Source organism: Podarcis gaigeae, assembly GCF_964106915.1.
Source record: "Podarcis gaigeae genome assembly, chromosome: 9".
In the NCBI taxonomy this organism is placed as follows: Eukaryota; Metazoa; Chordata; class Lepidosauria; order Squamata; family Lacertidae; genus Podarcis; species Podarcis gaigeae.
In genome coordinates, this window is record NC_139685.1 from 50,885,823 (window position 1) to 50,899,966 (window position 14,144).

A 14,144-nucleotide genomic window follows, 5' to 3' on the forward strand; every position below is an offset into this window, starting at 1 on the left:
AGATGCCGCGAGGCAACGCGAACCGCCCCTATTTCGCTTTCCAGGAGGACGCGAGCAAAGCTTTACCCATGACTACCGGAAGTCTGCGCCATTAGCCTCCCCCCCCCCCGTTTCCTATCTCTGAGGCTTGTTGCTGTCGCCTGAGCTGCCGCCATGTTAGGGGCCGGGTGGACGGCGCGGGGCCGGCGGCTCTTTCCCTTGGCTTGCCGGCTCTTGCAGCCTCGTCCTCCGCGCCGCGTTTGCTCGAGTGGCCGCCTTCGAGGTGACGCCGCCGCCGCCGCCTCTGGCCTGTCCGAGGCCGGGCTGCAGCCGCTGCAGGATAAGTTTGGCGGGCTGAGCTTGTGCCTGTCCCAGCTGCGCTCCCCGGAGAGCCTGGAGCCAGAAACCTTTCGGAGGTGCCTGCAGGGCAAGTGCTTTTTGCTGAGCCTCTGGGGAGACTGGCGCGTCTTTGCAGGGTCGGCGCTCGAGCGACTGCCTGACAGACCAAAGCTCGCTCATTTATTCTGCTTTTCTCCTGGTGGGCGATCAGATTGTTGGTTGCGCAACACTGTCCAGTCAAATATAACGATTATGCAACCTGGATTTGCCGATATAGGATTTAGAATCCCCCCATGCCTTGTTTCATCCGAATTATAGCTTCATATCCTGGCTTCTTGCCCAGTTCGAATGGAATTAATTGACTCCATATTTAGTTTTCTTGCACAACAAAGGAAGGAGAAAAGCAACTGTATCTTTGCAGCCAAATTGCCTGTTTTTTTGTATCTCTGTACAAATACAGCTAGTGTGATTAATGCCAGTCTTTAGCTTTCAGATACAGGGGATCATTCAAAAGGATAATTCATCTTAGCTTGTGCACATATTTATCACTGACGCAACCATAGCTACCCCTTATATATGGACATGGTATAGAGCAGAGCTTTCCAAACTTTGCTGGCCTTCTGTTTTTGGACTACAATTCTCATCATACCTAACAACTGGTCCTGCTAGCTAGAGATGATGGGAGCTGTAGTCCAACAACAGCTGGACAGCCAAGTTTGGGAAACCCTGGTATAGAGGGCTTGATGAGGCATGTGACCATCACTTGTTCCAAGCCTCCAAGAGCTAGCAGCCCCACTTGGCCAGCATAGACATCAGTATATTCTGCTGTGCTTCTCTCCTCCCAGATTCTATCAGGCAATGGAGAACAGAAGGCTACGTAGCAGTCTGGCTGCATGTTCCTATTCTACAAAGCAGATTTATAGCTGTGGCTGCAGAGCAAGGCTTTGCCTTCCACCATGCAGAATCGGACTCTGCCACACTCACCCTTTGGCTAGCAGAAGGACACAGCAGGTTACCCCATTATGCTACTCATCAAGTAGGAGTTGCAGGTGAGCTTCAGAGAAAGAGAGAGAGAAACATTGTGTATTGTTGTCTGTGTTGGTGCCAACAGTGGCTAATAATAACCAGAGTTGTGGATCCTGCCTCAATTCACAAAATTTTCCAGACCACAAAAAGTTGGTTTAGGATTGTAGCATAGCTAAATCGGTAGAGGGCAGCAAAGGCAAAAAATACTTTTCGATTTGTTTTTAAGGGCATGTTTGAGCATGTTTTTGAGCTTATGGGGAAAACAATACAGTCGTACCTTGGAAATTGAACAGAATCCATTCCGGAAGTCCGTTCCGGAAGGCACGTTCAAAAACCAAATTGCGGATTCTGATTGGCTGCAGAAGCCCATCGACATTTGGGAGCCAAAACGTTCAAGAACTAAGCTGTTTGAAAAACCAAGGTACGACTGTACAGTAATTAAAACATGACTCACCCAGCCAGGTCTCAGTGGTACAGACCAGATCAGCCTCCTCATCCACAATCAGATCATGATGAGGGAGGTCTTATTCAAAGCCAACCTGGCATTCAACAGCAACAGCCGCCACAAACCTGAGAGGTAGCTGAAAGGACAAACACAATTTCCCAGTTTGGACAAGGGGCTGGCACATGGCATAGTCACTGCCTGCCTGTGCTGTGTGCCTGTTATCTGGCCTCCCCTCACCCTACCTCTCCTTATCTAGAACCACCACAAATGAACATTTTTTGTATCTGTACCTCACTCCTGTAGGCTATTTCCATCTCCAGACAACTGTAAGAGCCTGCCTCTGTCATGTGAAAATATAATGCTGAAAGCACTGTCAGGGTATGCATGCCAATTTCAGTTTCTTAAAGAAACCCTGTTGTCTTCAACAATTTTTGAAATATAATGGTAGTTAGATTTGCCCTAAAGCACTTACATTTCAAACAAATGCTACTTCCTGCCTATTTCTGCAGTAACTCAATGCACAGGAAGGTTTTAATAACAACATACTGTATGGTTATTATTTTTCACACAAACTTTTTTACAACACAAAAGTAAAAAGGGCATTATGATTGAAACAAAAGTAAAATGTCCGCTGAGTCATACACTTCACTATGTTGTTTAAAATAGTAGTATGCTTTCAATATGCTCTGGTAACCTCTAGGTTAAATTACTGCAACGTGTTATATGTAGGGCTGCCTCTGAAGACAGCTCAGAAATTTCCGCCAGTACAGAATTCGCTGGCCAGATTGCTCATTCACACTTAAGTGTCATAGAAATCTGAGACTCCTTTTGTAACACAAAAGCCAAGCACATTCTTAGCAGGTAACTTCCAAATTAATCTGAGCTTTTGCTTTGCATCCTAAATAAGATTTCACACCAACCAGAACACTGCCAACCATGTACCAGAAGGACAAAGTCATATCATTGTATGGCATAGGCTGGGAGGCTTATGACTAATTTCCTAAGGAATGTCCTTTCAGAATGTTACATCAGGGTTGCTGTTTCATTTATAAACCATTCCTCCCACACATAAAAGTGTGATTAGTTTATTAAGCATGCATATGGAAATACTTTTGCTTTGGAGTCTATATGCCTTCATAAATGTAATCTCATTGTCCTTCAAAAATGCAGGATTAAAACGTAACATGCAGGCAGCCCACAGAAGTCAGTGGCTAAACATGCATTCAGAAGCCACTGTCTGTCCATTAAGAGGCTTTAAATTTTGGGTAAGGTGGGCAGAGAGACAGAGGGCAAAACTGATGCAGAGTGGAAAGATCAGGCACACGCAGGCACATTTTGACAGGGTTGTGGATCATCAGCCTCATAACTAATAAACATCTGAGCCACTTGTTTCAGATTTGGGGAAGTGATCGCTATATTGGTCTCGTCATGAGAGATGGCATTTCCAGTGGTATCTTTTCTCTAAAGAATCACCCTTAATTTCCCCCTCTCCCCTTAAAGAACACCCATTGCTTTGAATATAACATTTGATCATTGGTTCTTCATTAAAAATCCGAGGATACAGAAAATATTCTTTCTCCAACAGGTGCTGTATTAGATGTCCACACTGGGAAAGTATTGGTCGTACAGGACAGGAATAAAGTAAGTCTTTCACATTATCTAGAAGAAATAATTTGGTGCTGGAGACATACTTCCGCTTGCTGGGAGGTTTTGGCACAAGTCTTGTGCATAAGACCTTGCACACCATCTCAAGATGCGTCCTTGCTCAATGTCTGCGCTAAGTCTTCCACTTGCTCTTGCACAGCATTTTGTAGAACAGCGCCACCACCAGAATTTCTTCCTCTGGCCTTTATCAAGATCCAGCCCTTTGACTTGAATGTAGTGAATTGTATTAACAAGCCTGTTTGTCTTTTATATCATGTAATGGTTAAAAGTTAATTTTATTCGCTTCCATCTGTAGTGACAAAATGACAAAGGCCAATACTTTGGAGTGTAGATCATCTCTGTGATCATTGTTTTTGTCAATGATTAGTTGGGATAGCAATGGTCTGAAGTAATACTTTTTCTTCAGCTAACTTATATTTAGAAAGGGTAATTCAGTTCTGGAAGTTCCTAAACAATCTGTACAAAAGCTCACTGTGATTTTTACTGGATTTTGATGCTGGCATTTTGCTTTTGCTTTTGCTTTTAAGTCATTGATGTTATATTCATAATCTTTTGTTTAAACTTAAGGCTTGAGTGGGTTTTGTTTTTTCAGTTTGTGGAGCCTTCACACACTCTTTATTTGGTGGGTTGAAATTCAGCCATTTGTTAAATTAACAGATAATCAGCAAGTGTACATTAAAAGTGAAGTGTTATGCATTCTCACTCCCCAGTGTCCCATTGACCACCACAGTGGAACACTTCTGAGTAATAATGCATTGGATCAAGTTGAACATATCTTGTTTGTGCCTTTAAATGTTTCATAGCCATTACGGGATGTTACAGACAGAATTACAGGGAGTAGATGGGTTTGGTAGAATCTAGGATGGAAACTGAAGAAAAATTCAAACCATTAAGCTGCGAGGAGCAGCCTAATTTCTCTTGGTATTTTGGAGAAAAAAGCAAGCTACATTTGAGGTTTTAAAAATAAGCTACTGGGCGTCTGCTGTAATTTGTTTGAAGAGAATTTATTAAAAGTTTTAGCAGAGACAGCAAGGCAGCCAAAACTGGCAGAGTAACTCTAGTCTGTACAATTCACTCCGTAAGCAGTAACCCGTGTTGAATTGTACATGACTTAAAGCTACAATGCATGAGTCAATTGCATTGGCATACATGTGTTGAATCTAATTTAGACCTATGGACTTGAATGAGATTTAACTAATAATAATAATAATAATAATAATAATATTCTATTATTTATACCGCACCCATCTGGCTGGGTTTTCCCAGTCACTCTGGGCAGCTTACAACACGTAAAAAAATTATAAAACATCAGTCGTTAAAAACTTTCCTACACAGGGCTACCTTCAGATGTCTTCTAAACATAAAATAGTTGTTTATTTCTTTAACATCTGATGGGAGGGCGTTCCACAAGTCGGCCACCATGACCAAGAAGGCCCTCTGCCTGGTTCCCTGTAACCTCACTTCTTGCAGTGAGGGAACCGCCAGAAGGCCCTCAGTGCTGGACCTCAGTGTCCGGACTGAACGATGGAGGTGGAGACACTCCTTCAGGTATACTGACGTCTTATCAGTCTTATGGCCCCTACAATATTACTGTGTTGGGTTATCCTGGGGCTGAAGCCAATGTAACGTAGTCATTGTAACCCACTCTCAAGCATCAAGAGATACCCACCCATCATGAGGTCGTTTGATGACGTACTCACATTAGTCATGCAGAGAAGGCACCAGACGGTGGATAGCAGTTGCTGAACCACCCCTTTGCTAGGAAAATGGGGCCTGAGAGGAAAAGGATTGGACTAACATTGCAATCACAACTGCCAGCACCATAGCCAAGAGGATTTTCTGCTATTCAACCGGGATAGTTGTAGTTGAAACCAGGTAAATCCAATAGCCATGATCAGGTGGGGCAAATACTTAGGGCCCCAGAAGGGCCCATCACATGCTTGTATAGCCTGGCACTATAAAGGTTATGGGCCAGACAGCTACATTTACCACTGCTTCTCTTTCCCCAAAAGTTTCTGATTGTCGCCCCCAACACACACATCGGAGGTGGAGCAAAGGAGTGTTGGGCATTGGGTAGATAATAGTGGCTGTGGATGCCTCACCCCATTACTTCTCTTTATAGCGCAGGACCAAGGAAGTGCAAGAGCATGATGCTTTCAGCGCTGCCACCCATTCCCACTTCCCAGTAAGCCTTGAGGGGGCCCTACCCAAGTGAGGGTGTCTTGTCTAAGGCTTCATCAAACCCGGTATCAGCACCAGCCATGATTCAGCAGTATTAGGCACCCTGGCCCTTTGGGATTGTCAATCATGGGGTTTAAACCCACTTATCCCCATGTTAATACTGTGACCACTGTGGGTTCTTTTCCAAACAGAGACGTGTTTTGTCTGCGACATCATGATGCATTTATAGCCCCAGCACAGCAATAAATTACACATCTGAGCTGATAACAAGAATAGACCACTATTCATAGGGCTTGCCAGATTATTTAAACTGCAAATATACACTTTGCTGCTTGGCCTCATAGCTGAACCTGCCAAAGCACAAGTGTTACTTGTGGTCGTGGTGGTTTCTGTAATGTGGAACTGGAAGGCAGCCACTGAATATCCATCACACGATAATTGCTTCCACTCACTACAAATCTAAGGTAGATAAGAATCAATAACTTGGTGAATTAAACCTTAACAGTTTGAGGATCCAGCTATGTATCTTAAATTCAGTGGAAAGTATAACTGATGAAAGATACGTTAAGAATGGCATAGAAATAATAAATTGAAATATAAAACTCTTAAGAACTTTATACCGTATCTTAAAACTATTTATTACCTATACTAAAAAAATGCTGGGATAGTTAAAAATTCTCAGTCAGCAACCAAATTATATATACCAGGAAGCCTTTATTTCTATTGTTTTCTATAAGGTCTTGCTTATTTTCAGTTACCTCCTGATATTCTGGTTGAATAATTGCTTTTTCTTCGTCTTAGCTGTACGATTAGTTTTCAACTCACGCTAGCTATACAGCACATTTAATTAATGGAAAGACAGGCATTATATGTTTCATTTGTAATTCAAAAGTTCAAGGACAAATCCTCCTATGTAGCAAGTAATGTAAAACTGCCTGCGTTTTGACAAATTGCCAGATTAATGCTTATGTTTGGCACAAAAATTGTAAGATGTTAACTGGCTACAGTTATACAGTTTGCAGCACAGGAAAATTCACACATCCCAATTTGGAAAAAATAACACTCTTTTCTGGATATCTGATGGGTGATGGAGAATATAACAATTCCTCCAAAAATACATTTTAAAACACACTTTTAAGCAAGGGAGAGCAAGTTTATGAAGAACCATATTGTACTTGTTAAGGATTTGGCTTTCTGCCTTTAAAAAAAAAATTGCTTGAAATTTGCCAGCAGCTACTTTTAGATTCAGAAACAGTGTGCTTAGAAACTTCACAGCACTTTAGATTCCAGTGGTGTGGCCAAATGTATTGAAAGTTCAAAGTCTTATGTATTTGTGTAACGGTGACCTGCACTGTGTTAAGAGCTGCATATGTGACGTCAGGGCTGAAGAGCATTAAAATGCAAAACAGTTTCCAGCCATGAAAAGCAAAGTCTAAAGGCCCATGAAACAAAATAGGTTACCCACCAATTGGTTTTGTATGTAAATTAGTGAAGAACCCATTAATATGCTGTGAAGCAGGGGTGGGAGTGTCTCTGCACTCTGCTTTCATACCCTCATCTCAGCCAGTGTGGTGTAGTGGTTAAGAGCGATAGACTCGTAATCTGGTGAACCGGGTTCGCTTCCCCGCTCCTCCACATGCAGCTGCTGGGTGACCTTGGGCTAGTCACACTTCTCTGAAGTCTCTCAGCCCCACTCACCTCACAGAGTGTTTGACGTGGGGGAGGAAGGGAAAGGAGAATGTTAGCCGCTTTGAGACTCCTGCGGGTAGTGATAAAGCAGGATATCAAATCCAAACTCTTCTCCTTTTTTTCTTCTGATGGGACAGGCAATTTTCTGTAGTATGGCCCCTGTTGCATTATGGAAACCAGAAGGTCACTCTCTCTCACACACACTTGCTTATCCCATGGGGGCAGGGAAGTAGCAGCAAAAGTGACCAAGATGCATTGCCTAGAGCTGATGTGGGGACCCCTTTTGAACGCCAGGGTTAATCCCCCCCTTGGGCAACATCATCATTATTATTATTACCCTACCCATCTGGCTGGGTTTCCCCAGCCACTCTAGGCGGCTCCCAACAGAATATTAAAAACATGATAAAGGATCAAACATTAAAAACTTCCCTACACAGAGCTGCCTTCAGATGTCTTCTAAATGTCAGATAGTTGTTCATTTCTTCGACATCTGCTGGGAGGGCGTTCCACAGGGCTGGCGCCACTACCGAGAAGGCCCTCTGCGTCGTTCCCTGTAACCTTACTTCCCGCAGTGAGGGAACCACCAGAAGGCCCTCGGAGCTGGACCTCAGTTGAACGATGGGGGTAGAGACGCTCCTTCAAGTATACTGGGCCGAGGCCGTTTAGGGCTTTAAAGCTCAGCACGAACACTTTGAATTGTGCTCGGAAATGTATTGGGAGCCAATGTAGGTCTTTCAGGACCGGTGTCCTTCAGGACCTTCCAGGGGTCACATGTAGTTGGGGGCAGAGGCAAAAGAAAGGGATGCAACTCCTATTTGTATGCAATAGGCTACATTCTACCCATGCAAAAGCCAGACTCCTGTCTCTTATCTGGGCAAGAGGCATGATGATGGTTCAAGGATACATCCAGTCAAGTGAATGCACAGCAGATCTGATGGGGTCTTCATGGTCTAGAGAGAGTCCTGAGAGCCAGATAGAGGTCTGAAAGCCTGTGCTTGGCCTGCAAACTGGAGGTTCCCACTGCTTGCCTAGAGAATCCCCGTCAGTCGCGGTACTGCTGCAATAGAGCAAAATGAGCAGGGGCAGGGTGGTGCAGAAACCTCTCCCCATGCACAGTGTCCGTGAAATAACTAAGCATGCTCCTCTCCCCACAACCCTTGCTCATACTTCGTGGCAGGAGCCTTCACCATGACAGGGAGAGAGCATGCAAAACACTGGAAATTAGCTGCACTTAGATCCCATTGAAATCAATTGGACATGTCCTTCACAACTAAACAGTGGTTGGTTTCAGTGTGGGCTGTGTGCAACAAACTGGATCCAACTAATTGACTACAGAAGTTCTAGATTCAGGTAGGTAGCCGTGTTGGTCTGACGCAGTCGAAATAAAAATAATAATAAAAATTGTCCAGTAGCACCTTACAGACCAGTGATGGCCAAACTTGGCCCTCCAGCTGTTTTGGGGACTACAATTCCCATCATCCCGTTAGCTAGGGGTGATGGGAGTTGTAGTCCAGAAACAGCTGGAGGGCCAAGTTTGGCCATCACTGTTATAGACCAGCTAAGTTTGTTCTGGTATGTACATTTTCATTTTTGTTCATTTTTGTATAATACCTAAAAGGTGTTTCGACCTTGGATGCAAAAATTAAAATGTACATACCAGAACAAACTTAGTTGGTCTATAAGGTGCTAGTGGACAAATTTTTATTTTTATTTTTTTGACCACAGAAAGTTTTCCTTCTCTTACTGTGCACTGACCAAGTGAGTTAGAAGGATACTACTGCTTTAGAAAACACTCAGTCCCCACCCCCCTCCCCATTACCACACATTAATCTGAAGCTGGTCTAACAAAAATGAGAAAGATAATCAGAAATATGTAATGCTTTACTCCTGGGGTGCAAATCAAAACAATGCATTCAACATACCTGCCCTTCTTTGAAACGAATGTCATTAGCAGTAGGTATCACACCATGCTGGTAAAAAACCTTTATCCATTTTGGTCTTTAAAAATTACGCAAGCACATGATTCATCAGCTGGCACACAAGAACTTCAGCTTTATTTTTCAGCTTCATAACCAAAAATGATGTGATACACATTGGTTATTACAGACACAAAAGTAAAATTCATAGCCAGTGCAGTATAGAACAGTACTACAATCAATCACTGTTTAGAAAATGTACTGGTGTTTGCAAACATTGAAGTAGAGTATACATGATTAAATATTAGATTGCATAGGCTCCAGTCCAACAGAGAGTTAGGTACACTTAAGGCCATAGGCTTAAACTTGCCTAACTCGGCATTGGATTGTGGCTATAGAATATAATTACCTATAGCAGCTTTTAAAAACTGTTAATGAGCAGCAATGTTGCAAGTATAAACCATCTAACAGTCACCAGACAAATCAGTGTATGTTTTCTTGCAATATAATAGACATCTACTATATGTCTATTATATTGCAAAACACGTAGACACCTAATTGTATTTTGGTGATCACATTTGCAAAAACAAAAGAAAGGACCAGTCAAGAGAGGCAGCAATTTATTTCTGGTGTCTTGTCAAAGAAAACAAATTAACCATATGGTTGTTTTTATTCCCCTGTTAAGACAAGAAATGCATGGAAATTTCCAGGAGGATTGTCTGAACCCGGCGAAGATATTGGTAAGTACTTGGCTATTTCGGTTAATTACATAAGGTTGGTCCTTCCTCACCTCCCAAGTCGTCATGCCTGCAATTTCTTTGAAACCTGTTGATGGCAAATGGGAACTTCTGGCTGTAAGTAGGTAAAATGACGAATCCTATAGCACATCAAAATTGTTTGCATCCTTATTCCTAGTAAGTAATTTTTCTTAATTTATATACACAAGGCATGGCATGATTTTATATCTAAAAGAATAACTCAGTGAAAACTGTCTTAATTTACTAATCTACTCATGACATACTTAACTTAGTATTTAGTTACACTGGAAGCATATCTTGATTTCAGTGAAACTGGTTTTTGGTTAAGTGAGCATACTTTGTAGCCTGCCAACCTAGGCTACACCCTTACCTGGGAATAAGTCCCACTTAACTCAACAGGACCTATTTCTGAATAGATATGTTAATCTCACAAAATATACTTTGTCTGCAAGGTGGAAAACAATGGTATGAATCAACATACTAAAGACAGAATAGCAATTTGGTAGCACAGCAAAGCAGTCAGCCAACATTTTGCTAACGCATCAACAATCAGCATGTACTGTGCAACTCACATTTTGCTATATGGCATGGATTGTGCGCAGGAGCAACTCCTATTTAAAATTTACTATGTTGTTTCTCAAGGTTTGTGGTGCCTTTGTATCGGATGATGTTCAAGGCAGACTGTTGCAAATTTTGTTACAATGATGTGAACGTTATAATGTCATTATTTTAAAATAAATGTGGCTGCCCTGATATTTTTGTAAGCCAAACCATGGTTTGCAAACCTGCTTCTAAACCTGTAGGCCAAACCATGGTTTGCAAACCCAGCAAAACCAAGCTTCTAAAATGGTTTCATGCTAAATACAGCTAGGAAAAACGTTTGTGCAGAATTAATGCTAACCTTAGATATCTCCAGATTTGAAAGAGAGGGGAAACAGCATACGTAGGAAGGGAAGAGTGTCATGATCACCAATCTTTTAGAGGGAATTAAGCAGCCCCTGTAAGGCAGGCTAGGGGAATTAATTTAGAATCTTACATTTTAATATCTGCCGACTTCCATGGCCTCAAATGAAAGAAACTCAGAACAAATGAGGAGCCCACTTGAACATTTGAATGGGTGACATAACTCTAGGGCCATAAATTATCTTACACAGTCGTACCTTGGTTGTCAAATGGAATCCGTTCAGGAAGTCCTTTTGACTTCTGAAAATGTTAGAAAACCAAGGCGCAGCTTCCGATTGGCTGCAGGAGCTGTCTGCACTCAATCGGAAGCTGCTGAAGTCGCGTCAGACATTCAGGTTCCAAAGAACATTCGCAAACCAGAACACTCACTCCCAGGTTTGCAGCATTCGGGAGCCAAAATGTTTGAGTCACAAGGTGTCTGGGCCCCAAGGTACGATTGTAAGGTCAGTAATGCCATTGATAGATCACTCTTAAATCCACAATGAACTCTTGCAATAAGAGGCTACTTACTACTTGGAAGGAGTGGCTGTGTCTTCCACATGTGCTTATAATTGTAAGTGCCACTTTATAACCCATTTATTTTAGTTTACTTATGGACATTGATACTGTATACCACCCATGATTAAAATCACAGAGTGATTAATAATTACACATAAGACACATACCTAATTTCATAATTCCTAATTATGCATTTGCTGGACTGGGCTTTTTAAAATTATTTTTAGAGCCACAAACACATTTCCAAAATGTAAGTTCTACATAGCAGAAATTAAGAAATTTATTAATGTTGCCTGTATTCAAGGCCAAGGTTGTGTTTTGAAGCTCTGAGATAGCTCAGTCGGTAGAGCATGGGACTCTTAAATCTCAGGGCTGTGGGTTTGAGCCTCACGTTGGGCAAACTATTCCTGCATTTTGGGGGGCTGGACTAGGATGTTCCTAGTGGTCCCTTCCAACTCTACAGTTTTATGATTCAGGTCGTACCTAGGATTAATCATAAATGCAGTAGCTCTGTTTTTTAACAGCACAGAAAACTTTTGACAGTAATTGCTTTGTTTGGTATAAGGTGGTTTCATATACATTGCATTTCAAATTGAAACACCTGCAATAGTGCTTTTATAATATCTACAACCAAAGTATTTTGTGGAGAGGGTTTTATTTTTTTTGGGGGGGGGGATATATTTTTCACTCAGTCTAAGAGAGGGAGGGATGGTGCTGTTGAAGGCATGTTTACCACAACTGAAAATCTAATGGCAAAGCGAGAGAGAAGATGGAGGAGAGAATTACAGTTAATGCTTTTAAAAAAGGAACTCTTTCTTTTCCTCCTCCTTAGGGAGCACAGCAGTTCGAGAAGTCTTCGAGGAGACTGGCATTAAGTCAGAATTCAAGTCCCTCCTAAGCATACGGCAGCAACACAGACACCCGGGAGCCTTTGGCAAGTCGGATATGTACATCATCTGCCGAATGGAGCCTTCCTCTTTCAAAATCAGTTTATGCCAACAGGAGTGCCTGAGGTGTGAGTGGATGGACCTAGCTGAGCTTGCCAAGACATCAGACACTACTCCAATCACCAGCAGTATTGCTAGATTGCTTCTTTATGGGTATAGGGAAGGGTTTGATAAAATTGATTTAACCATGAGAGAATTTCCATCTGTGTACACAGGCCTTTTCTATAAGCTGTACCACAGAGAGCTGCCAGAGAATTATAGAAACATGACAGGTTAGCAATACATTTAGTGTTGTTGTTTTTTGGCTTAGAAAAAAAATCCCTTGTACTAAAATATACGTATATTCTGTTCCAAATTAAATTCCGTTTTCTACCTATAACGGGATAATATATGTTATTTCATTTGAAATGCTAATGTTTCTCTAGCTATGCACATGTTTAATCCCCTTTCATCTTGAATGGCCCAAATAATATATATTTTTAACTCTACCCCCAAACCATCAAGTTGGAAACAGGTGCATTGGTGTTCCAGCCTGACACATTCACATACACACATATACGGTTCCAGGAATTAAAACAGTTAGAAGGCTTAAAACATACACAGTTCTACAATCAATCTGCTAGTGCAGCTGATCCTGGCAAATATTTGGTCACATTTTTCTGTCTTGTGGCAAAGCGGAAGTTTACCACTGCTGTAGTATATTTTATAGACTCTGCCACTAAAATCAACTCTTGGCAGACATCGGAAGGAAAAGGATAGCTTTCTGTCCTCGTCCAGTTTTTGGTCCGAGTTTGTACTGCCCAGTTCGTTTCAGTGCAACATACCAATCACTATGTTTACGAGATCGATATGTATTGTAGTTATTAGATTCCAAGCGTTCAAAAAAGAAGCATTCATCTGTTATGTATTTCTGAAAATGAAGGAAGAAAACATTATTCATAGTTTGCTACTGTCACGAAATAGTCTAATCAGAAGTATTTAAGACTTGATCAGCGTTCACACCCATTTAGCAAAAGGATAATACACATATACAATCAGAACACTATTTTATTTTATTTTTGAAGCTCCCATAGATAACACGCTTCCACAACCACATAAATGACAACTTCCAAATATTACTTCCAAATTAGAGAACAAGTTTACAAAAAGATTTAACCAAACAGCTTTTTGTAAACTAGATGTCTAATTTCCTGATCAAAGGTCAACACTGCCTTATGTAATAGGAATAGAAAATATTTATTTTTTATACACATTAACTGTCCACCCTTAATAAGGTAAGTGAGTCTGCAGACTTAAACACACTTCCTTAAGTGTAAATTCCACTGAAATCAGTGGCTGCATTTACATGGAATGCTAAACCAAAAATCCTAGTTCAGTAAGACAGGTTATTTATTTAATTAATTAAATTTTGTTTACTGCCCTTCATCCGTAAATCTTAGGATGGTTCACAGATACGCACTGTGTGCTCCTATAGGAAGCCTCCTCTAGTCTCCTCACACAAGCAACTAAACAAGTCAGGATTCAGCACTCCATAATATGGAAACCTGAAGCTTCAAAACAGACCAGGATACGAAGCCATGGTTTAAACTGGCTTAATATCCTGGCTTGTTTTGAAGCCTTTAACAGTACTTTCTGGTTTGCATGTAACAGGAAACTATGGTAAGCATTGAATCCTGGTTTGTTTTATGAATAGGGCTGTCTGCAAATGCACACCCCTTGTGCATATCTTGGATTAGTA

General features: G+C 41.6%; 2 protein-coding genes across 2 annotated transcripts in view; one reads left to right on the forward strand and one right to left on the reverse strand.

The window, feature by feature from the left end:
• NUDT6 (nudix hydrolase 6) lies at positions 1 to 12,688 on the forward strand. Its single transcript, XM_083755987.1, has 5 exons — positions 1 to 406; positions 1,164 to 1,367; positions 3,375 to 3,430; positions 9,926 to 9,980; positions 12,292 to 12,688. Exons 1-5 carry the CDS (start codon positions 154 to 156, stop codon positions 12,681 to 12,683), a joined length of 960 nt encoding a protein of 319 aa, XP_083612113.1. The 5' UTR covers positions 1 to 153; the 3' UTR covers positions 12,684 to 12,688.
• The window catches only part of FGF2 (fibroblast growth factor 2), a 25,834-nt gene continuing 21,041 nt past the window's right edge, over positions 9,352 to 14,144 (reverse strand). The window contains exon 3 of the mRNA XM_083756088.1: positions 9,352 to 13,316. Within this exon, the coding sequence (XP_083612214.1) occupies positions 13,131 to 13,316 (186 nt within the window). The 3' untranslated portion in view covers positions 9,352 to 13,130. The remainder of the gene's footprint in view (positions 13,317 to 14,144) is intronic.

Excerpts from the sequence above, each read along its gene's own strand:
- NUDT6 (XM_083755987.1), top strand. The coding sequence starts at position 154 with ATGTTAGGGGCCGGGTGGACGGCGCGGGGCCGGCGGCTCTTTCCCTTG. Across the intron at positions 1,368-3,374 it reads TCATCAAGTAGGAGTTGCAG|GTGCTGTATTAGATGTCCAC; the intron begins GTGAGCTTCAGA and ends TTTCTCCAACAG. Across the intron at positions 3,431-9,925 it reads TCGTACAGGACAGGAATAAA|ACAAGAAATGCATGGAAATT; the intron begins GTAAGTCTTTCA and ends TCCCCTGTTAAG.